General features: G+C 43.9%; 1 protein-coding gene across 1 annotated transcript in view; it reads right to left on the bottom strand.

The window, feature by feature from the left end:
- The window catches only part of NWD2 (NACHT and WD repeat domain containing 2), a 186,332-nt gene extending 176,631 nt beyond the window's left edge, over window positions 1-9,701 (bottom strand). The window contains exon 1 of the mRNA XM_047090717.1: window positions 9,551-9,701. Coding sequence (XP_046946673.1) covers window positions 9,551-9,701 — 151 coding nt within the window. The remainder of the gene's footprint in view (window positions 1-9,550) is intronic.
- Window positions 9,702-24,062: the final 14,361 nt, after the last annotated feature.

The following is a 24,062-nucleotide window of genomic DNA, read 5'->3' as shown; positions in this document are numbered from 1 at the left end:
GCAAGCCCTTGTGGAGGAGCACTGAGGAGCCAGGCACAGGAGTGAGGCCTTCCTGGACCTTCCACAGCCCAGTTCCGCCCAGGCTTAGCTGAGTGCAGTCAAGTGAGTGACTCCAGCCAACACTCGGCAGAAGGTACCTACCTGTCTTCTTCAGGCCAAGCCCTGCCTGGATTCCCCGGCAGGCACAGAACTGTGGGAAACCATAAATCATTGTTTTAAGCCACTAAATTTCAGCGTGGGCATCATGATACACGGCAGCAGACAACTGAAAAAAATAAAACGCATATATACACACACCCTTTAAAACAGTAAGTGGTGTCATTGCTACGGCGTGACAAGAATCTTAAAAGAGCTGTAGATGATTGACTAAACCGTAAAGTCACAATGTCTTTGTAGCCGGCCCTATATACTCAAGTTGCACTCTTTTAAATGGCTTTCTAAATGGGCCACCTTTAAGGGACAAACCATAGTTATCACCTCAAGACATCAGCTCCATTCTCTTGTTCAGAGGGATAAAAGCTCTTCATTGAATAATAATCTCTTTCTATTCCCTCCAGAGAGCTCATCATCGCTTTGCCTCGTATTTGATTACCATGTAGGATAGTGTTCACACCCTGGCTCCGTTGGCTCCTCTGGGGAGCCCTCCCAACCCTCATTCTGAGCTCTAGGCTGGCCTACTCCTCCTCAGCGTCTCTCTACTGCTCTGCTCATATCTTTAGCACGGTGCTCATAGCATATATTATTTACGTAAACTGCATGAGAACAGAGACCTGCCTGTTTTGTTACTGCTGTATTCTAGGCACCAGAACAGCCCTCCATGTGGAGTAAGTGTTCCATGAATGTCTCCTGGTTGAATAAGTCAATGCGCCTGCTTCCCCCCTGGACTAGACCCTGCGTGTTGGTGGTGAGCGTCCATCACCGCTTCCTTTCATTCTCTCTCTTGTGCTGGAAGCCTGGAAGGGCCTAGACTTACTCACTTCGAGGGTCCAAGTGCAATTCTGACTCTGCCGGGGGGCGGGGTGCGCCTGCATGAGATATGGAGGACAAGGGAACAGGATAAGTTCTGCCTTGAGTTGTGGTGGCTGATACGTGGCTTCAGCAGACGGGCGTTTGTACAAACTGGCCAGCTACACAGCTCGCAGCTAGGACAACTGGCAGTGGCTTCTACGGTTTCCTGCCCTCTAGGTGACGGCTTTTGGAAACTGCCTAGCGGTATCCCTTTCACTCCTCAGACTCTTAACAATGACTTTTGGGACTGCTGAGTTCCCTGAAGTATCTGGAGTGCTTGTTTTCCTGTGGAATTCTAACTGATATGCTTCCATAGACTCCATTTCTGTAAGGGGGGAGGGTTTATCCTTCCATACCCAGGCCTGCACAGGATCTGGATCACAGCGGAAACTAACAGTGATAAAGAGAATAAGGGTGACCATGGCAAACATTTATTTCACGTTTACTATGGGCCCAGCCCTGTTGTAAGTTCTTTATTTATTCAGTAACCCTGCAAGGCAGGCACTATTACTGTCCTCTTTCTACAGATTAGGAAACTGAGAACAAAGGAGTTAAGCAACGTGCTTAAGAATCACAGCACTAAAAGGTGGACCGTGGAGGCAAGCCCGGGCAGTCCGGCTCTCTGGTCTTGTACCTGCATCTAACATCTTCCCCTGCCTGAATGATATTTGCTCCAGGACATGAAGATACAACCACTAGAAGTTGAGAATGCAGTATAAATGCTCTATGTGTATTTACCATAAAGTAGTTCAGTATATTCTCCTTTAAGACTATTAACTTTGTGGTTCAAATAGCTGTGTGTATACGTGCGCGCGCGCACACACACACACAGGTTTTTTTCTGCTGTGTTAAATTTTTTTTCTTTTCTTTTTTTTTTTTTTAGCATGTATTCATTTTTGAAAGGCAGAGAGAGACAGAGCACAAATGGGGGAGGGGCAGAGAGAGAGGAAGACGCAGAATCTGAAGCAGGCTCCAGGCTTTGAGCTGTCGTCAGCACAGAGCCTGATGCGGGGCTCGAACTCACGGACCACAAGATCATGACCTGAGCCGAAGTTGGCCACTTAACCAACTGAGCCACCCAGGCGCCCCTTAACTTTATTTTTTCTGATTACTTGCAAAAACAATGAAAAAACAGGAAGCCTTAGATGGGGCGCCTGGGTGGCCCAGTTGGTTAAGCGTCTGACTGGCTCAGGTAATGGTCTCATGGTTCATGAGTTCAAGTCCCATGTTGGGATCTGTGCTGACAGCTCAGAGCCTGGAGCCTGCTTCAGATTCTGTGTCTCCCTTTCTCTCTGCCCCTCCCCCACTCACGCTCTCTCTCTCAAAAATTAAAAACATTAAAAAGAAAAAAAGAAAAACCAGGGAGCCTCAGAAATAATTGACATTTCAGGGAAGGTAAGAAGAACCACAGTGAAGAATATTCGTAGCTTTCATTTGAATTTCTTGATGCACATCTTTCTGCCTCTTGCCTGGGAGCACAAGATAAAGTAAAAGTCAAATAAACACTGGTTGCAACAACTGTAGGGAAAATATTTCTCTCTTTACTGTGGCTTCTGCCAAAATGGAGAACAAACGTTTCTACTCAAAGACATGGAAGAAAGAGCATGGGAACATGCAAAGACATACAAAGTCCATGTGGAAAGGACAAAGCAGCTGATCACAAATACTATGGATAAATGTGCACGACTCTCAAAGTCAACCAGTGGATAAATCGGAGCGGGCGTGAAAAGGGACAAAAATAGGTGTTGAAGAAGCTTTTTCTCCAATCCTGATGTCTCCCAACACACATAGGGAGATCCACTAGCAGAGTAGCCCTGGACAGGGCCATTACTTACTATTCAGGGCAGAAGTGTCTTAATCAGATGGATGCATTTGGAAGGAAAATCTGAGCACAAACAGTCCGGCCCCTTTGTTCTCTCTTGTAAGTGAACCTGTCATTCTTCTCTGTTCTTCCATGTCTTAAATTTTCAAAGGGCCAACTCTGTCCACCAGCTGGGGGAAGGGGCAGGTTTATGCCCTGGTCCATTGCTGACACTGCCTGGGAGGATAAGTTTATGCAGTTCTGAGGTTGATCATCACTGGAAAACCCTACTTGGCTCGAGTCCAAAGCCATATTTCCCCCAAAAGGTCCACAGTCCTTACCTGCACTTCCAGAATCCACAAAGTAATGAAAACAAAAAATTTTTCCCCCGATTCATCTGGCAGCAAAACCTTAAGTGACCTGAGTCACCAGTGGCAAAACGTGACCCTAACAGACATGAAACTACTTAAATCCTCATTTTTCCCCTTAGAGCATTGTGTTGCATGTCGTAGCCAACAGCCCCATGTGCCTATTTAAATTTAAACTAAGTTACAATAGATTCTCAGTCCTACCAGCCACATTTCAAAAGCTCAACAACAGCTATATTTAACTAGTACTACCACACAGGACAAGGCAGATGAAAACCTTCCAGCACTGCAGAAAGTACAGCTTAGAGTGAAGGCATGTTTCCTTATACACACATTCATATTTGCTTACGGGATATGACCCAGACCCTACATAATAAACAGCATATGTACCATTTTCTTCCTAAACCTAAAAAATATGAAATTCCAAAATCGTATCTGGCCCAAAAGATGATAAAGGAGCATGGGCCCACATCAGTTTTTACCAGTAATAAAAGCAAGATCTTGACCTTCTATTTGCTTTAGACATTACCAGTTATGGACTAAATGGTTGTGTTCCCCCAAATTCATATGTTGAAGCCCCAAGCCCAAAAGTGATGGTATTGTGGAGTGAGACCTTTGGGAGGTAATTAGGTATAGACGAGGTCATGAAAGTGCCCTATGATGGGATTACTGTCCTATTTATAAGAGGAGGAAGAGACACAATAGTTCTCTCTCCACCACGAGGACATGACCTTCTTGCCGGTGACCATGGAGGCAGAGGCTGGAGGGACAAAGCTGCAAGCCAAGGTCCACACAGCATGGACCACCAGGAGCCACCTGAAGCTAGGAAGAGTCAAGGAAAGGCCCTTGCCTAGAGCCTTCAGTGGGAGCACAGTCCTGCTGACACCTTGATTTGGGACTTCCGGCCTCCAGAATCATGAGACTGTAAGTTCCTGTACTTTAAAACCCAGTTTGGGGCCAATGTCATGGCAACTCTAGGAAATGAAGACAGAGTTTGCTACCAAGAGGCAGGTGCTGCTGTAACAAACACCTAAAACATGGGGAAACAGCTTTGGAACTCGGTAATGCGTAGAGACTAGAAGAGTTGGGAGGTACATGCTAGAAAAAGCCACGACTGCCACAAAGAGACGGTTACTGGCAATTCTGGGGAGAGCTCAGAAAGGAAAGAGGAGAGCTGTGGAAAAAGATTCTTAGAGAATCCAGAAATTGTGAACAGAATATGGCCATTCTGCTGAACTGGCCATCCAGGCGACACCTAAGACTGAAACCAGGAACATGTTATCGCCCAACAGAGCAGAGGCAAGTGCCATAAAGTGGTCAACGATGTCACTGAACTGTGTTCTAGTGTTTTGTGGAAGGTAGCACTGGTAAGCCAGGAAACTGGACAAAGGGGTGGCTTGGTTCCTCCTGCGTGCAGAGGAAAAAAAAAAAAAAAAAAAAAAGGAGGAACCAAGAAAGGAATTGTTAAAACAAAAAGGAACCAGAACTTTAGGATCTGGAAAAGTCTCAGCTTATCCGTATCACACAAAAGGACAAACCGAGAGTTTTTTGCTCTGAAAACCAAGAGTGTGGTCGAGCAATCCTTTGATACGGGTGTAAATCATGGACCACCCCAGCAGAGGCAAGGTTCAGCTGGAACTGAGGAAGACAGGGGTTGCAAGGAAGATAAGTGGACGGAGATCCTTCAGGACTGAGCCATAAGGCGATTCAGCTGTGGTTCTTCAACACAAAGGGAGAATGACCTCAAAGGAGATTTGCAGATCATCAGGGTTGCATCTTGGTTCAAAGGTAGGGGAAGGCATCACCTGGACTTCAACAGGGCAGATGGCGTCATCCAAAGCCTTGAGGGCAGCGCCTCCTGGAGTCTTGGTGGGTAACTCCCTTCTACAGAGTTACAGATGTAGCACTGCTACCCCCAGGGGGTATGGAAAGCACAGCATCAAACCAAAGACCATTATTCTAGGCTTCGAGACCTAATGGTATTTGCCTTGCTAGTTTTTGAACTTCCTTGGGACCCTTCATCCCTTTTTTCATTCCAATTTCTTCCTTTTAGAATGACAGAGTCAATCCTATGCCTCTCCCACCATTCCATTTTGCAAGCACACAACTTTTCTCATTTCACACGCTCACAGCAGGAAAGGATTTCTGCCTCTGGATAAATCATATCTGGAGTTTCACCCATATCTGATTTAGATTGTATTTAGACGACACTTTGGGCTGTAGACTTTAGAACTGATGCTGGAGCAGGTCGAGACTTTTGGAGTTGTTGGTATGGAATGAATAGCATTTGTATGCAACAAGGACATGAATTTGGGGAGATGCAGGGACAGAATGTTATGGCCTTAATATTTCTGCCCCTCCCCCATTCGTATGTTGAAGCCCTAACAGCTAATGTGATGGTATTTTATTTATTTTGAGAGACAGACACTGCACAGGGGATGGGCAGACAGAGAGGAGAGAGAATCCCAAGCAGGTTCTGAGCTGTCAGCACAGAACCTGACATAGGGACTCAATCTCTAGAATGGTGAGATCATGACCTGATGGATATCAAGAGTTAAGCATGCTTAACTGACTAAGCCACTCGGGCACCCCTAATGTCAGGGTATTTAGAGGTAGACTCTTTGGGAGGTAATCAGATTTAGATGAAGTTATTAGGGTGGGGCCTCCATTATGGGATCAGCATCCTTATTAAAGAAAAAGAAGAAAGACCAGAGCTTGTGCTCTCTGTCATGTAAGGACACAGTGAGAAGATGGTCATTGGAAAATCACAAGGAGGTCCCGCACCAGGAATCACACTTGCCAGCACCCTTATCTTGGACTTGCCAGCCCCCAGAACTGTGAGAAATAAAAGGTCTGTTGTCGAAGCCACTCAGTCTATGGTATTTTGTTGCAGCAGCAGCCTGAGCTAAGTAAGACATTACTGTGCTCTAAACTGATTAAGAGTTAAGGCAGGGGTGCCTGGGTGGCTCAGTTCGTGAAGTATTCGACTCTTGGTTTCAGCTCAGGTCACAATCTCTCAACTCATGGACTCAAGCCTGACATCAGGCTCTGCACTGACAGCATGGAACCTGCCTGGGATTCTCTCCTCTCTCTCTCTGCCTCTCCCCTCCCTTCATCTCCCTCTCTCCCTATTTCTCTCTCAAAACAAACAAACAAACAAACCAACAGGAATTGAGGCAAAGAGGATTATTTATTAGGCTCCCATGAATTTCAATACAGGGAGAGAATTATGCTGGCTCTTCTCCTCCACATATTCATGGACAATTCAGGCTCATCACAGTGGAAGATTTTATACACGTTTTAGAATCACTGTTCCAAGAAGGTATATGTGCCATTCTGGCAGAGAAACATGGCTAAATAACTAGAAGACTCCCAAGGACTAATACAGAAGCCACAGATGGAATTTCTACCTTGGGTGGAAGGTGGGACTAGATGAAGTCCAAGGCTTATTCATGTAAGAGAATCTGGGACAACGCTATTGTCTCCCCCACACTGGTTCTTCTCCAGTGTCCTTAATGTGGCGTGGACTGGTCGTATGCAGATATACTTTTGGACCGAAACAGGTCCATTAGAGTCCAGAACATTCCGAAATTTCCTTGAATGCCCTTGAGGCTACCCCTCTGGTGTAAGTGAAGTAGGTCAGAGCAGCCATGTTCCCTCTCTGTTAGTCAGCTTCTGGCTGGCTGTCAGGATTCAAGAGTAAGGATAACACTTATCCACTATATATCCAGCGATTGTCTTGTCCATGTGGGTGGAAGAGATTTCACAGAAATCTGGCATAAACCTAGGCTGGGCCACAGAGTACCAAGAGAGATGTTTTGAGTCCCCTGAAAGCTCCACGTTATTTTGCTATCCAGGTTCAGGCAAGTAGCTTAACCTGGCACAGCCTTAGTTTCCTTATCTGTGAAACAGGGAGAACAGCCCCTGGTCCACCATCCTGACAGGATTTGGGGATGGAAATCAAAATTAAAATACTGAATGAGCTAACACATGGGAAAGTAATTTTTATGTATTACCTTTATTATTGATAAGTAAAGTCCATACAAGCCTTTTAAAGCAATACCTATTAACACAATAACCTAAGGGAGACCCTAGCTGAATTCTTAAACATACTGCTAGGAGTTCAACACAAAGCAGCTTTTATCTAGAGCATGAATTGATTTCCACTTGTAGAGAAAAGCATGAGATAACGTTCTTTGTCTTAATTGGACAGTGGAGAAGCTCTTGAGTATTGGCCAAGAATCTAATATTGGATGGAACCAAAACACAACCATTTGCTTCCTGAATTGCATCCACAAAAATTCCGTGGTGGAGTGCTGCCTCTGATAGAGCATTTACCAAGATTGCAAGGTTTCATGCACAGGCCCCCCAAAAATACCCGTCTCTGTCTCTTCTATTTAATATACCCTCGACTCTCCAATTTGATCAAATCTGGGTGCTAACCCTGTTACAACTTCTCACGTAGAAGTCACATTTCTGGTCCTTCAAGATCAATGTACAAGGTTAGCTCAAACAGTAAGCAGGAGACACGAAAGCCTCCCTTCTGTTTGCTTTCCTAAGAGTAACATATGGCAAAGCTTTTAAGAAAGTAGAAAATTTGAAGAATCATATGGACAAGCTTATGAAAAAAATGACATTAATCTTAAATATTAATTCATTATTAACCTGACTTAACACACATTCATGATCATTGATTTTTATTTTAGAAATTACAAATTTAAAGGAAAAACAAACTACTGATATTAACATTTTCACAGTATTTTTGAAGGAACATGTTTAAAGAAAAACAGTAATTTTGCTGGTTCTACATCAGCAGACTTAAACACTTCTCATGAAATTTCTTTCAAGCTTAGGAGAAGTGAGAATTTTAAGACAACATTTTCTAACACAATTCTCCCAACCACTTAAAAAAATGTTTTAGCATTAAAAAAAAAAAAAAAACACCTTGAATACTTAAATTGCAGATTACCAGTAGTCTTTAAACAGGCTGCATATCTCCATGTTTTCCTTTATTCAGACTTAGTAAAAATCCTGGAAGACATATCTGAGATTTTAAAAGGTTTTAAAAGGGTGGACAGTAATTTCCTAAATGCCTCAATTATTAAATTTTGTGAAAATGAGCTGCAAACTTTATTAGCACAGTTGTGCCTCTGTCTCAAAAAGCATACAGTCTTTCTATTATTATATAGGTAACTGTGAGTTACCTATTTGAGTCTTTCCCCAATGCCCTGACATAATGTAAAGTTTCCCTGAGATTTTTGTTTTGTTTTTTACAACTTCTTTAGAAAGTGATTTTTGTTAGTCTCTCAAAATGCTTTTCAAAAGCAACCAGACTCTTGGGTTAAAAAGATTATATCTAATAATTGTTAACGCTTACTTTTTGTCAGACTCAAAGCTTGTTAGAGTGCATAAAAAAAAACAGGCTCCTGCAAAACTTATGGCCACACATTTACTTTTTCTAGAAAAGAGCAATTCCTGCAGTTTTATCCAGCTTAAGTCAAATGCTTCCTACTTCTTCACTTACTAGTAAGGAAAGTTAATATTCAGGTCCTAAAACTCAAAGGCAGTGTTGAGCAAAAAAAGAAATGAACCATCCAGCGCTCAGCCGCTGTGATTTGCGAATGCAAGAAATCAACAAGTTTGCGTTTGGCGCCTACCAGGTGCCCAGCCTTGAGCAGAAACAGGCCTGAGTAGGTCAGGTTCCAAACCGGGAAATCAAGCCCGGGGTCCAGCTGTGGAGATGAACTCCTGAGCGCTCGCCACGAAACCAGCGCCGGGATGAACGCCCATCTATCCCGGGGCCCCACAGCGCGTTTCCTCTGCAATCGCCGCGGGCCTTCGATTCACAGAGGATTCTTCTGCCCTCCAAAGCGAAGGGCACCGTCGCACTCACAAGAGGCTAGTCTCAGGGAACCCCATATGCTCACCCCGCTCGGCGCGAACAAGTATCAAGGGAGGAAGCCCTCCTTCAGGACCCCGCAGCTGAGCCGGGAGCGAGACGAACTACTATTTGCGTTCGCGACAACCCCGGAGAAGACACCGCTAAAAGAAAAGGTGGTAGTGGAAGCAGGTTGGCGTTTCCAGAAGCGTCTAATGCCTCGGACGTTTCTTAGCTCGATCTGAATTAGTAACCCGGGCGAGGGGCGCGAGAATGGGGGTCCCAGGGGAAGCCAGCGGGCAGAGGGGATGAGCGAAGGGAAAATAAAAGTGATTCAAATGAAATTCCCACGCGCTCAGGCATCCACGCTTTCAGCTGGAGGAAGGGAGATTGGGGCACGCACGGCGCGCCCGGCTGTGCTGCGGAAACTCTCTGGCTCCCGGCGCGCGCGGACGGACGGAAGGACTGACGGGCAAATCCGGGCTTAGGACTTACCTTCAGGGTTGGCGCTGATGAAGACCCGCACGCTTCGCCCGGCGGGCACGAGGTGAGAAGGCAGGGCGTTAAGGTTCCCGGAGAAAGCCGCCCGCCGGAGCGCAGAGTCCCGGGGACAGGGCAGCCTGGTGCCCGCGCCGGCCGGCCACATCGCCCTCTGGGAGGAATAGCCGCCGCCGCCTCCTGGTCCTCGGTTCCTGCCCGCGGCTCCGCGGAGCAGCTAGGTCGATCCCCGCAGGCGGCGCGGCTCAGAGCCGCCCCGAGCCCGAGGCACCGCCGGCTAGCTTCGCGGCGCACACCACCGGCAGGCGCGGGGCGGCCATACGGACCCTCGGGCCGCTGACGCCGCCGCCTCCCGGCCCTCTGGGCGTCAGCCTTCGCCCGCCGCCGGGGGCTCAGCACAGCAGCCGGCGGGAGGTCAGCGTGGCGGTGGCGGCGGCTACGCGCGCGGCGCCTCTTTGCGCCGGGAAGCGCCCGCGCCGGCCGCCCAGCCCGCGGCCATCTCCCCGTCCGCGCCTGCCGCGGGAAGAGGGGTCGCCGAGGTGACGGGGGCCGAGCGGAGGAGAGCTGCTCGAACTTTATCTGCTAAAGGCGTCCGACTTTATGGGAACGTCCTTCCGCGGGGCGGTGAACTCACCCGCGGCTTAATGGGCGGCAGGGGCGGGGGCGCGGGGGCCGCGGGCTGCCCGTGGGCCTCCCGGGCTTCTCTGAGGACGATCCCGAGCGCTCGTGGCTGTCTCCTTGGTGGAGAACATGAAAGAAACTAGCCCGAGATCCCTCTGACTCCTCCAACTCTCCTAAAGGTCAAACAAGCCCTCAGCATTTTGGGGAACGCACGCCTACCGGCGCCGGCGCCTCTTTGCCTACGTGCCGCCAATTCCGGCCTCAAAGTTAGACTCACGCACTGAGCCCGGCCCCCGAGGGTGCAAAGCATCAAAACTCGGGACCCTTTTGAGCCTCCTGGAGGGGCTGTCACCGTCGCCCGGCCTCAGGTGGCGCAGGTGACTGTCTTGCCGCTCCGCTGGCCTCACGCTCGGCAGAGCCGGGGGTTTTTATAGAGAAGCCGCGCCGCTCACGTGCTCCTCGCCGCGTGGTCGCGGAACCTTTCCAAGAGTGGGTCTCCGCGGGAAGCCTTCCCGAGGTCTGGAAGGCTCCAGAGGGGTCCTTCCTGCCCCCGCCCTGGCGCATTCCCGGGCCACCCCGCGAGCTGGGCGGCTCCAGGAGCCCCGTGCCGCCCGGTGCGCGCCTGGGCCCGGCAGGCCTTTGGGGGCTCCGGGGAGCGCTGTTTGGCGCAAGAGCCCGCAAAGTGCAGGTGGCCACGGATTGGGGCGGGGTGCGAGAGATCAGAGTTGGCTTTTGGCCGCTTTTCCAAGTCCCTGCAGGCTTCGCCTGACGCTGATCCGACGGGGCCAGAGCGGTCGCGGAACTCTGCTACCCCGGGGTTGGGAGTCGTAGCTCTAGGGGTCTGGTCTACGGCGGGGTGACGTAAGATGCCGAGGGACCCCAACGTAAAATCACCGTCTCCGGTGCCCGCTCACTGCCCTTGCCGAGTACTGCAAATTCCAGGACAGGAAGAAGACCTCGTAGAATTAAAAGTGTGATTGTACTTGGGGTGGGGGAAGGGAGGAGGTGTGTTTGGAGCCTTAATTGGAGTTTGGCGTCCAAACCTCTCATTGTGAGCTTTGGGGCAGGAACTCCTGGCTCTTAGAGAGGAAGAACGGCTTTTCCAAACCTTTGGGATTGGAAAGGGGGTGCTTGGGCACAGGGTGCGGACAGCTCAGCTGCAAATTTTATCTTCTCACCTGGGGCTTCTCCTGGCCTCCTCCTGGCCTGCACTTCTCCTAGGTCCTGCTGGTGGCAGTGAAGTCCTATGCACTGCTGTTTATTTTCTGACCCCACCCCGTTCCCAAAACATGCTTTCTGGGGTAACCTTTCGGAAGAATTGGGTCTCTGGGTTTTTAAGGCTGCCTCTCCACTACTGGGAACCAGGGGGCAGTCAACCGTTCGTACTCTGTAATAATTTGATGCAACCAGTAAAGAAACGTTGAACATACCCAGGCATTTGTTCAACTGATTCCATTTAGCAAATTATCTCCTTCCCTCTCCAGCTTTATTACTCCCAGGTGGGAACATTGTCCGGCAGGAAGGAGGTCTCTGAAAGATTTCCTGATATCCCAGGAGGTATGGACTGAGAGTTCTGGAACAGGTCATGAATATACAGTGTCCGTTACAGTACCAGCCTTTATGAATATACAGTATTTATTACTGGAGAAAAGAGCCAGGACCACTTTATGCCTAATCTCAATGCTGTTTATAAGAAACTGATAAGAAGTTGCCGGATTGTCAGGGACCTGCCTTCCTTTCTTTCGTTTCCCCCTACTTATTTGGTGGTTTCTCTCTTAAAAATCAGATTAGTGTTTGTGTCTTCTGACCTTTGCTTCACATCTCAAAGTGTTGCACTTTATTAAGATGACTTTGGGATTTTTGGCAGCCTCTATAACCTAATTAACTGTTCTAGACAGGCTGAAGTTTAGCATCTGCCAGTGTCACTGCAGACCAAGGATGCAGAGGAGAGAGACTTTCACATTTTTTGTGCGGCGGTGTTTTAAAGGGCTCCCTGCACAGCCAGCTTCACATAGGTAGAGCCAGCGCTGTCTTTGGGTTATCAGGGAGCTGTCTACCTTAGGACACCCAATCAACCACCTCCCTCCTCCATACACATATACACATACATCTCTCTCCTATCTTCTTCGAAGTTTTCTGTCTCTTGCTAATATCTGATCTCCTAAAACCAGAAATTCATTCATTAGTGTGGAAATGGCATAAGGGAAATGTCACCCTTGGCACTAACACTGTTAGGAATTAACTAGATTTATTTCCCACCCCAAGGCACTTGTGACTATACCAGTGGAGAGAGAAAGAAAAGAGAAAAGAACTGAAAACGGAAGGGAAGGAGCTGGTTTGAATGTGGAAGGCAGGCCCTGACTTCTAGCTAGGAGACTGTTTTGTTTTTATATCCGTTTAAAACACTTTACAAACATTTTCTCCTCTTCATCAAATATTGAACATGTTATTATTCCTTCCATTTTACACATGAGAAAACCAACGTTCAAAAAGGAGAAGGGCTTGTCCAAGGTCATATAACTATGGGATCCAGGTATTGTGGCCCCAGTCTTAGCACTCTTTGCAACAAACCTCTTCTATTTTCTAATTTTGCCTGGGTCTGGCCCTGGCTGACATCTTTAGTAACCTGGAAGATAGATGTTCAGGTCTGCGTTCACAGGTGTGGAAGGCTGGTTATCACCTCTGCTTTCGTGTGGCAGAGAAGGTCTATGTCTACAAGATCACACTGGACTAGACTCTCCCAACGTAATTGCAGAATGCCTTGTATTCCTGTTGTTTCCTGATAAGACCACAGGTAAACCCATATCATCCTTGCAGCTGGCTGGAAAGTTTAAAGCGTCTAGAAATTGGAAGATAAAAGTACAGGAAAAATGGGTTGGGAACCTCGCTTGTGACCAAGGACGGGTATTCCCCTCTTCATCCTCCCACACACCCCAGTTAACAGGACAGAGGGCCACAGAGAGGCATGGTCTTTAGGCAACAATGGTCGCAGCCCTTGATAAAAACAGGACTGTTCAAAGGTTCAATTACTGCTAGGTTCTTCCTACTCATAGAGCTAGGAGGAACGTTGTGCTCATGGACTCCAACTCCCCTTGATATATGATAATGCCCCTCTCACAAGGTAGTTTTATAAAACAGGAGGAAGGGAACCTAAACTAATATATTGATATACTGAGCACTTGTAAGCTAGACACTGTGATAGATTCTTTAAATCGCACTGTATCTGGGGCCAGGGCCCAACACCTCTAATATCCCCACTTGATATCCCATTTTGGACACAGCTGTCCCTTGAATACCTTTTATGATGTGCACACATCATCTTTGGCGATGTATGTGCAGGTTCCCCTGTCTAAGGTCCATGTTATGGAAATATACCTCACCTACTCCCCTTCCCTGCCCTGGCAGTGGTTTTTCACCCATCTGCATGGCTCTATCCCTTGGCCAGGTCATCCTGCTGAGATGACAGGGCTGGTGATCATAAAGCACACAACCAGAGCCCCTGCCGCTGACTCTGACCCTGCAGAAGAAAGGGCCACCCCTCAAGCTGTATTTACCTGTATGTACACTCACTTTTCTGCATGCCAAATATCCTGGGTTCTTCTGGACCAGTGTTCTGTATTTGTCCACATGGACAGAAGTGGAAATAGAGCCCCTGGTGTTATAAAAATGACCAAATTATCACACCCTATTCTAACTATCTCAGGAAATCTAGCCAATGAAGCCAATGATGTGTTTTTGTGTTTCCTAGACTTGAACAAGAATGTCAAATTTAATGTTACATTAATGTTCATGGTGGCCCTTGGATGTGAGTGATAAAGGTTTGAATCTGCTTTGGGGATGTGAGGAGTAGATTATACAGGTCCACTCAGATGAGGACTCTGCTTTCCAAGGTTCCAGCTCAGGAGAAAAGCTGGGCCATCAGGAACCCACTTACTTGTTTACAAAGTGGAAATTTTCGGTGTATGTGAGAATTTGTCAGCATAACAATTTGCCAACAGAGAGGGTTGATTCAGAGGTGTCTGTGACATAATAGAATTCACAGCAGCTTGGTTTTAAATAAAGTTACACCTTTCTGAAATTGCTATCTGATGTTTTCATGACTCAGAAATTCTAACTTTATATCCACCCCCTTCCAAATCTGTTTAATGTATTTTTTGATCAGTCTGCCTCTTACAACCTTCTAAATACTCACATTGTTTTGTAAGCACTGGGCATACCACACAAAGTAGAAGAAAGTAAGGTGAGTTGTTTAAAAATTTGTAGTTTATTTCATATTTCTCAGTCAGATATTTCATTTTCATTATATGATTGCCAAATATTTTCCCCCTCATGCCATTAATCTTAAACACAGTACCCTCTCCTCTCTTGTCCCTTTATCTGATACTGGTTTGGAGAATTGCTTTTTACAAAGCTCTTTCACACATGTTAACTCATTTTGATTCTAACCCTGAGAGGTAGTTTCTGCATTAACTATACTACCCTTCCCCCCTCCCCCCTTTTTTTTAATATGAAAAAGTAGATCAAGAGATTTAAGTGGCATGTCCAAGTTCATTCAGTTAGTGGTTGGCAGAGCCAGTATTAAAACTAAATCTCTGACCACCAAACCATGGATTTAATTACAATGTATCACATGACTACCAATATATATCAGGATCCATCTGGCCAAATTGATGGACATCATTTGTACCTCTCTATGAAATTTATATGGGTTGTTAGGCAAGCCAAATCATACAGGGTATAAAACACTCCACCTGGATTGCAGTGTTACCTACATGGCTTATTTACATTGGTTTCCGTATTTTTTATTGAGCAAAAGCTAGGTTCCATATCCTTTAATTCTATTAACAGCTCAGTTTTATAGTAACAAGTAACAAGAGGTTCTGAGAGTTTAAATAATTTGTCCAAATTCAGGTAGCTAGTAAATAGCAAAGCTAGAATGTGAGCCAGATTTCTCTCCCTATGTTATTAAATGAGATCTTTCTACCACAGAAGACTGAATCCACATGAATAAGATACAAAAAATATTCTCTTTATAGTATTCCATACTGACATGGCCCCAGTATCTTAAATGTACTGCCCGGGTCCATCATCTCATTGTTTAAATGCTTGTACTTAACTAGAAGAGTATTAAACTTGAATGTATGCTAATTTTACTTTTGGTCCCCCAAAGTTTTAATGGGACCAAGTGTTCTTTTCCTGGGTATTTTTCCTGTAAAAATTAAGCATAGATGATAATTCTATCACAGTCTCTCTAAACATAATTCTATGGATTCTATTTTCTAAAAAAATACTCTTGCAGTTCTGCTTTATATTTGTTATTTGGTTGAAATTACTTCTTCACAAAATAATGGTCCCCATCACAGTCCTTTAGCCTGAATTAGTGACAGTTACACCATGTGTCTGCTTGGGTCACATAATGTAAATGATCCTACTGACTAAATTTAGAAAACAATAGGCAGAAATTGACAGGTTATTTACATTTAGTCAGGGTAAAGAGTAGGCAGTTACTTACCATTGCTTTGAGGTTTTGAGAAACATTTACAAATCAAACGATTCACAAACAGGTTTAAATTCTGTACTATCACTTCTTGGAAAGTATGGGAAGATCATTTGGCCATCATTTGGAGTCTTTGGAACAGATTTAAAATTTAGGGGACTTATTTTCTTCCTCTCAAAATAAATATGGTGTAGAAATATAATATCTATTATATTTATATATTTATTTATAACTATAATATATATTTTATTGTAAAAATATAAGTATATGTGACATTTTTAAAAGACAGTGAATACAAATCTAATTCTGCATTAGACAATTTTTTTTTAGTGGTAAATAACTGAAACTAAGGAGGAATTTCTTTTAAAAATAGGAGGTTTAGGGGGCCTGGATGGCTCAGTCAGTTGAGGGTCCAACTTGTGCTCAGGTCATGATCTCACAGCTTGTAGGTTCCAGCCCTGTGTTCGGCTCTGTGCTGACAGCTGGGAGCCTGGAGCCTGCTTGGGATTCTGTGTCTCCTTTCTCTGCCCCTCCTCCACTCAGGCTCTGTCTCTCCCTATCTCTCAAAAATAAATATTTAAAATTAAAAAAAATATATATATAGGAGGATTTGTTTTGTTTTTTGTTTGTTTGCGTTTAAGAATATAGGATCTTATACAGACTGCACGGGCAGAAGTGTAAATGAATCTCAAGAAAAACTGGAACCTAGAATTGGAAATGTGCTTAGGAAAAAAGATATTATTTTTCCACATTTCATCTCTGGTTCTTGCTTAGCATCATGAATATTCTCTCTCTCTCTCTCTCTCTCTCTCTCTCTCTCTCTGTCCCCCCCCTTCCTCCCCCCTCCCACATTTTTTTGGCATCTAATACTCATTCTGGGTATAGTCAAGCCACATCTCAGGCCTTAGGTCATGGAAAGAGTAACCAAATCTTTTTTGAAATCTTTTTAGAAGTTAATGGACACAAAGTGATTGTACTCATTTTGAGTTGATATTTAAGTGTAGATCTTCCCACTCTTTTAAGAAGTTACCATACCTCAACACAAATACTAATGTCAAATTGTGGTAGATTGTCTACCAAGCAAATTTTAAGCGTACAATACAGTATTGTTAACCGTAGGCACTATGCTGTATAGGAGATCTCCAAACTTGTTTCTCTTGCGTAACTGAAATTTTGTGCCCTTTCGTCATTCTCTCCCCGTTTCCCCCTTCTTCTAGCCCCTGGAAACCTACCATCCTACTCTATCTAGAAGTTTGACTATTTTAGGTTCCATATTTAAGTGAAATCATGCTTTCATTTGTCTTTCTGTGTCTGGCTTATCTAACTCAGTATAATGTCTTCCAGGTCCATCCATGTTGTTGCAAACGGTAGGATTTTTTTTGTTTTTGTTTTTGTTTTTTTTTTAAGACAGAATATCATATTCCAGTATGTGTAAGGACCACACTTTCTTCAGTCATCCATTAATGCGCATTTAAGTTGTTTCCCTATCTTGGCTATTGTGAACAGTACTGTAATAAACATGGGAGTACAGCTATTTCTTTGAGATCCTGATGTCAATTCTTTGGATATCTACCCAGAAGTAAGATTGTTGGATCATATGGTACTTCTATTTTTAATTTTTTGAGAAACTTCCAAATTGTTTTCCATAAAAGCTATACCAATATACATTCCCACCAACAGTGTACAAAGATTCTCTTTACATCCTTGCCAACACTTGTTATCTTTTGTTTTTTAGAGAACAACCTTCCTAATAGGTGTGAGGTGATATCTCGTAGTTTTGATTTGTGTTTCCCTGATGATTAGTACTGTTGAGCATTTTCTCATATACCTGTTGGCTATTTCTGTGTCTTCTTTGGAGAACTATCTATTCAGTTCCTTTACCCATGTTTTAATCAGATTATTTGTGGATTTTTTCTTCTTGTTTTGTTTTTGCTTTTAAGTTGTATGAGTTCCTTATGTATTTTGATTGTTAAAAATTTTTTTAATATTTATTTATTTTTGAGAGAGAAACAGACAGAGCACTACCAGGGGAGGGGCAGAGGGAGAGGGAGACACAGAATCCAAAGTAGGCTCCAGGCTCTGAGCTGTCAGCACAGAGCCCGACACAGGGCTGAAACTTACGAACCAGGAGATCATGACCTGAGCCAAAGTCAGATGCTTAACCGACTGAGCTACCCAGGTGCCCCTATTTTGATATTAACCCCTTATCAGATACATGTTTTACAAGCATTTTCTCCCATTCTGTAGGTTTGTTGGTTTCCTTTGCTTTACAGAAGCTCTTTAGTTTAATGTAATCTCACTCAATTATTGCCTGTGCTTTTGGAGTCATATCCAAAACATGATTGCCAAAACTAATAGAAAAAAGAATCGTAAAATTCACAAAAACCCCAAATGGCCAAAGTAGTCTTGAGCAAGAAGAACAAAGACAGAAGTATCACACTTCTTGATTTCAAATTATGTTGCAAAGCTACAGTAATCGAATAGTATGGTCCTGGCATAAAAACAGAGCAATAGAACAGAATAGAGAGCCCAGAAATAGACCCATGCATATACAGTCAACTAATCTTTAACAAGGGTACCAAGGAGACAAAAAGGGGGAAAGATAGTCTCTTCAATAAATGTTGTTAGAAAAATTAGATATCATGCCAAAAAAAAAAAAAAAAGGAAAGTTGTAACTTACCTTCCGTTATACACAAAAACCAACTCAAAATGGATTAAGGACTTAAATGTAAGATGTGAAACCATAAAAATTGTAGAAGAAAATATGGGAGGAAAAATTTTTAATTTTTAATTTTATTTTGAGAGGGAGAGAGAGAGCATGTGAGTGTGGGCTTGGGGGGGGGTTGCAGAGGGAGAGGGAGAGAGAGTCTTTTTTTTTTTTTTTAATGTTTGTTTATTTTTGAGAGAGAGTGCAAGTGGGGCAGGGGCAGAGAGAGCCAGAGACACAGAATCCAAAGCAGGCTCCAGGCTTCAAGCTATCAGCACAGAGCCTGATGAGGGACTCGAACTCACAAGCAGTGAGATCATGACCTGAGCTGGAGTTGGACACTTAACCAACTGAGCCCTGGGAGAGAGAGTCTTAAGCAGGCTCCATGCTCAGTGTGGAGCTGGACACAGAGCTTGATCCCATGACCCTGGGATCATGACTTCAGCCAAAATCAAGAGTCTGATGTTAACAGCCTGAACCACCCAGGAACCCTGGAAAAAGTGATTTTTTCTAAAAATGATCTAAATGCTACTTGCTAGTTTCTCAGGTACTGAGAAGAGTAAAACTAAACAGGAAGTGGTAAGTCAAAACAGAATTTTGACACTTTCTCTGAGTGTGTTAATAAGAATGTGAACAGTTAAATTTACTGACCGTAATCAAATATATAGCTAAACTATGGTTTGAAATCAAGTGACTGCCTTATATTATGATTTAGATAGAAATACAAAAAATTACCCACATGTCCTACACAGGGTTCTTAAAAAAAAATACCAGAACTAGTGCTGATTGGTTTAAGCATACAAGCAATTTACTGGAAAATTATTGCATTATTGCGGGAGGGCTGGAGAACCAGGCTTGTAAAATGGGAGCAGATTGAAGAGGTCAGCCCATTGGATCCACACTCAAAGTGCTACAGGAACAGACATCCAGGAGAGCATTTACGCCATTGCCACCACGAGTACCATTTACTGGATCCCACCATGGCTCCATTGCCATCACTATTGTCCTGTACAGTTCTTTACTCTGGCTTCTGGGACTGGGAACCTAGGAAGAGATACTGTCTGCCCTGTATCTAGACTTAGGCTGTGTAGAATTCTCTAAACACTAGAAAGAGGTTTAGAGGTTAGATTGTCAGACCATTACACAGCTCAAACCAGCAAAATACACTTCCTGTGCTCGTAAGTGGCCCAGAACTTTGGATGCTATGGATAAGAGGTGAATTGAATGCTTTTTGCATTTCTTGTAAGAAAATTAGAATAATCATGCTCCACCTCTCTAAGACTCAGATGCCTGGCAAAGCTCACCTCTCTTGGACCACAACCAAAAATAAGAAAGTGAGCTAAAAAGAATTCTCTAAGCAGCTAGACAGCATGTTACAATGTTCACACACACTGACCCTCACTTACTGGACTTGGGAAATCCCCAGAGGCTCTCTGTCAGGGTCTTTTCACACTTACTATGTACAAAATTCAAACAAGGTGGCTTTTCCTGGTTGGCAAAACCACAGCAGATTAGAGACAATGAACAGCTGCTATCTGGAAGAAATGACTGCTCACAGTGAAGAGTCAGATAACATATGACAGCAGAGGAGACAGGCATTCAAACACACACACACACACACACACACACACACTACATCATGATCCAGAGGCCACTTAATTTCGGAACAGTAGAATTCTATATATCCCAAATGGGACAGAAAAAAAATCAATGAATCCTGAAGTTGAGACAGACTAACTTTAAAGTGCTGCAAGTACTTAGGGGCAATTTTCAGCAGCAGACAACCCACAATAATTAGCATTTATGATATCCAGTAGTAAACATCAAGGAGGTGAAGGTAAACAGCAAATGAAGTAGGCAGAGATTCAGTTAGAACTGTACCTCCAAGAAGAACATGGTAGGTGTCTTTTACTTAAGTGCCTAAAGTAGTGGTATTATTATTCTTATTATCAGTAACGATAATAATATGACTTTTATGGGAATTATATTACTTAATTCTAAGTTGGAATCTCTGAGAAGGAGGAGCTATTATTCCCATTTTCCAGATGAAGAGACGGAGGCAAAGTAATGTGAAGGTACTTGCCTAAATCACACAGGTGGGGTGCGGTGGGGCGTAGACTTTAATGCAGGTAGTCAGGTTCCAGAATCTGAGTTTCAAACATTGATATACTCCATCTGTAGATGCTAGGTAGCATGTCAGGCAAAAGAAAACTAGCTTAAGACAAGGAAACTCAGGTTGCAACATCTGTCTTAAAGGAAAGAGAAGGGAAGGGAAATAATGCTCAATGAATGTTTACTCTGTGTTGTGTTCATATGGCCTTCCATATGCTGTACGATTATTATTCATTTTACAAATGAACAATCTGAGGCTTAGAAAGGTTAAGTAATACATCCATCTTTACAGAGCTTGTAAGTGATGAAGCTGGGATTCAGTTTCCATGATGGACTCTGCCTTTTTTTGCTAAAGGGTGACATTGCCTCTAAACAGTGCAAATGCCAGTTGCAAGAATGATCTATTAAATTTGTGCATTCATAAATTCATCTATTTCATTTTTTTTTTTATTTATTCATCATTTGTTAAGCACTTCTTTGCTCTGAGCTCAGCCTTGTTCTCAGGAAATTGAATCTAATATGGGACTCTAAAAATGATTGTGCCTGTGTGGGGCAAGACTCTAATGAAATGACCATCAATCAGTTTAGAGGTTTCTCAAATACAAATAAAACCATGAAGACAAGTACATCCCTGAAAAGACATTGGTTAACACTCTAGAAAAAAGGATTGAAGGGAAAAGGAGGGTCACAATGAAAGCGTGTCACGACAATGCAAGAACAGGAATCTAAAAGGGGTTTGATGAACTCTGCTCAAAAAGGCAGTAGGCTATAATATTAGGATGTGAGTTTTGGAGACAAATTAGTTAATGTGGGTTCCAGTACTGGCTCCGACACTTACTAATTGTGGCTGTAGTAGTAAATCTTCTTCTCTAAGCCTTAGCATCCTCTGTGAAAAGGCAGTAAGATGCCTACTTTGCAATGGTGAATGGTAAGCATGTTAAAGGACCAGCACATTGCCTGGTACTCACTGGTGGTAATTATTGTTAGAAGAGAGGCCCGCCTTGACTCACAATTATTGCTTTAAAAATTTTTTTTTTTCAACGTTTATTTATTTTTGGGACAGAGAGAGACAGAGCTTGAACGGGGGAGGGGCAGAGAGAGAGACACAGAATCGGAAACAGGCTCCAGGCTCTGAGCCATCAGCCCAGAGCCTGACACGGGGCTCGAACTCACAGACCGCGAGATCGTGACCTGGCTGAAGTCGGACGCCCAACCAACTGCGCCACCCAGGCGCCCCACAATTATTGCTTTAAAAGAAGATCGTGGGGCGTGTGGGTGGCTCGGTTGGGAGTCTGACTTCTGCTCAGGTCATGATCTTGCCGTTCCTGAGATCTAGCCCTATGATGAGCTCTGGGTTGACAGTGTGGACCCGCTTGGATTCTCTCTCTGTTGCCTCTCCCCTTGTGCTCTCTCTCTCTCAAAATAAATAAGTTAACTTAAAAAAAATTTTTTTTTTTAATTTTTTTTCAACGTTTATTCATTTTGGGGACAGAGAGAGACAGAGCATGAACGGGGGAGGGGCAGAGAGAGAGGGAGACACAGAATCGGAAACAGGCTCCAGGCTCCGAGCCATCAGCCCAGAGCCCGACGAGGGGCTCGAACTCCCGGACCGCAAGATCGTGACCTGGCTGAAGTCGGACGCTTAACCGACTGCGCCACCCAGGCGCCCCCAAAAAAATTTTTTTTAATTCAAAAGAAGATCATGACAGCAAAACTCTGCCAGATTTCTAAAACTTTATAGTTTGTTATTTCTTGTTTATATCCATAGGTTGGAGTAAAAACAAAATCAAACCAACCAATTAACTTCATTTGAGGAATTTTGGCCCTTTTGTGTCTTGTTTTTGTGTGGACGGGGACAAGGGTTGCAGGGCTATCAGTAGCAGCTGAGGACATTGGGTTTTACTCCACAGGCAGTCTAGCTAGATGAGAAAACCTAGGTGAGGAATGAGCTAGAGCAATGTGAAAAACACAGGTGACGCACATTGATTCCTAGGCCTCTGGTAAAGCAGAAAGATCACAAAAATGTGAAAGGCATTCTTGCAATTTGAAAGTGGAAAACCCATGCTGTTCCTGATATAGGGGTCCAGAATAGAAGATAGAGTCGGGGACAAGGTTCACCATTAGATTCATACTCAGTAGCTAGTAAATATCCTCTAGTTTGGAGCTGGGGGGTTCTGGAAGCCTGAGGAGGTGGAGTCTAGCTACTGTTGGAGCTCTAAGTGTGAGCACTGGAGAGATCTTGGAACAGGCAGCGCTAACTAGCTCACTTGCTATTTCCTCTCTAGGCTTTTGCAGGAATCTCCCAATTGATCTTTCTGTCTTCATTCTCAGTTCTCCAGTACAGCTTTTCGCAAAGATTCTGTTCCCAACTTATATTTCCTGTCTTCTCTCCTCTCTTCCAGTACAGATTTACTCTAAGTAAAGGCAGAGAACTCAATATTGTATTTTTTCATATTGAATGGTTTCACTTCAGTCCTTCAAGGCTTAGCCTCTCCAAGTTATTCTTAGAAATCTTTCCTAACAACCAATGTCAAAATCCCAGGGATTCTTTTCTTCAGCATCATACTGGAGGTTCTAGATAGGGCAATTAGACATGGCAGAAAGAAACAAAAGGCATGAAATTGGAAAGGGAGAAACAAAACTATCTTTATTTGCAAACAATATGAACGTCTATGTAGATAAGCCCTAGGAATCCACTACAAAAATACTAGAACTAATGAATGAATTAATTGAATTTGCAGGACACAAGACCGATATTAAAAAATCAACTGCGGGGCGCCTGGGTGGCGCAGTCGGTTAAGCGTCCGACTTCAGCCAGGTCACGATCTCGCGGTCCGTGAGTTCGAGCCCTGCGTCAGGCTCTGGGCTGATGGCTCGGAGCCTGGAGCCTGTTTCCAATTCTGTGTCTCCCTCTCTCTGCCCCTCCCCCGTTCATGCTCTGTCTCTCTCTCTCTGTCCCAAAAATAAATAAATGTTGAAAAAAAAAATTAAAAAAAAAAATCAACTGCATTTCTATATACTAGAAATGAACAATGCAAAAAAAGAAATTAAGGAAACAATTTCATTTACAATAGCATTCAAATATTAAAACTTATTAAAAATACACTTGGCCAAAAAGTGTAAGACTTGTATACCAAAAACTACAAAACATTGTTGAAAAACTTAAAGATCTAAATAAATGAAAAGACACCCTATGTTCATGGATCAGAAGACTCAATATCATCACAATGGCAAAACTTCCCAAATTGATCTACAAATGTAATGCAATCCCCACTGAAATTCCAACTGGGATTTTTTTTTTTCTCTCCTGTTTTTAAGAAATCGACAAGTTGATCCTAAAACTCATGGAAATGCAATAATTTAGATTACCCAAAGAAATTTTGAAATAAGAATGATGAGGTTGAAGGACTTACACTACCAGATTTTAAAACCTATTACAAAGCTACAGTAACTAGTACAGTGTGGTATTGGCATAGGATAGACACATGTAGAACAGAATTGGAAGAATAGAATTAAGAGACCAGAAATCAGCTCTTATGTTTATGGTCGGTTGCTTCTTAACGGAGGTGCCA

The sequence above is a fragment of the Lynx rufus genome, unplaced genomic scaffold, assembly GCF_022079265.1.
Source record: "Lynx rufus isolate CCGP_SWC_20201006 ecotype Redwood Valley unplaced genomic scaffold, mLynRuf1.p SCAF_3, whole genome shotgun sequence".
Taxonomy (NCBI): domain Eukaryota; kingdom Metazoa; phylum Chordata; class Mammalia; order Carnivora; family Felidae; genus Lynx; species Lynx rufus.
This window is presented reverse-complemented; position numbering and strand designations above follow the sequence as displayed.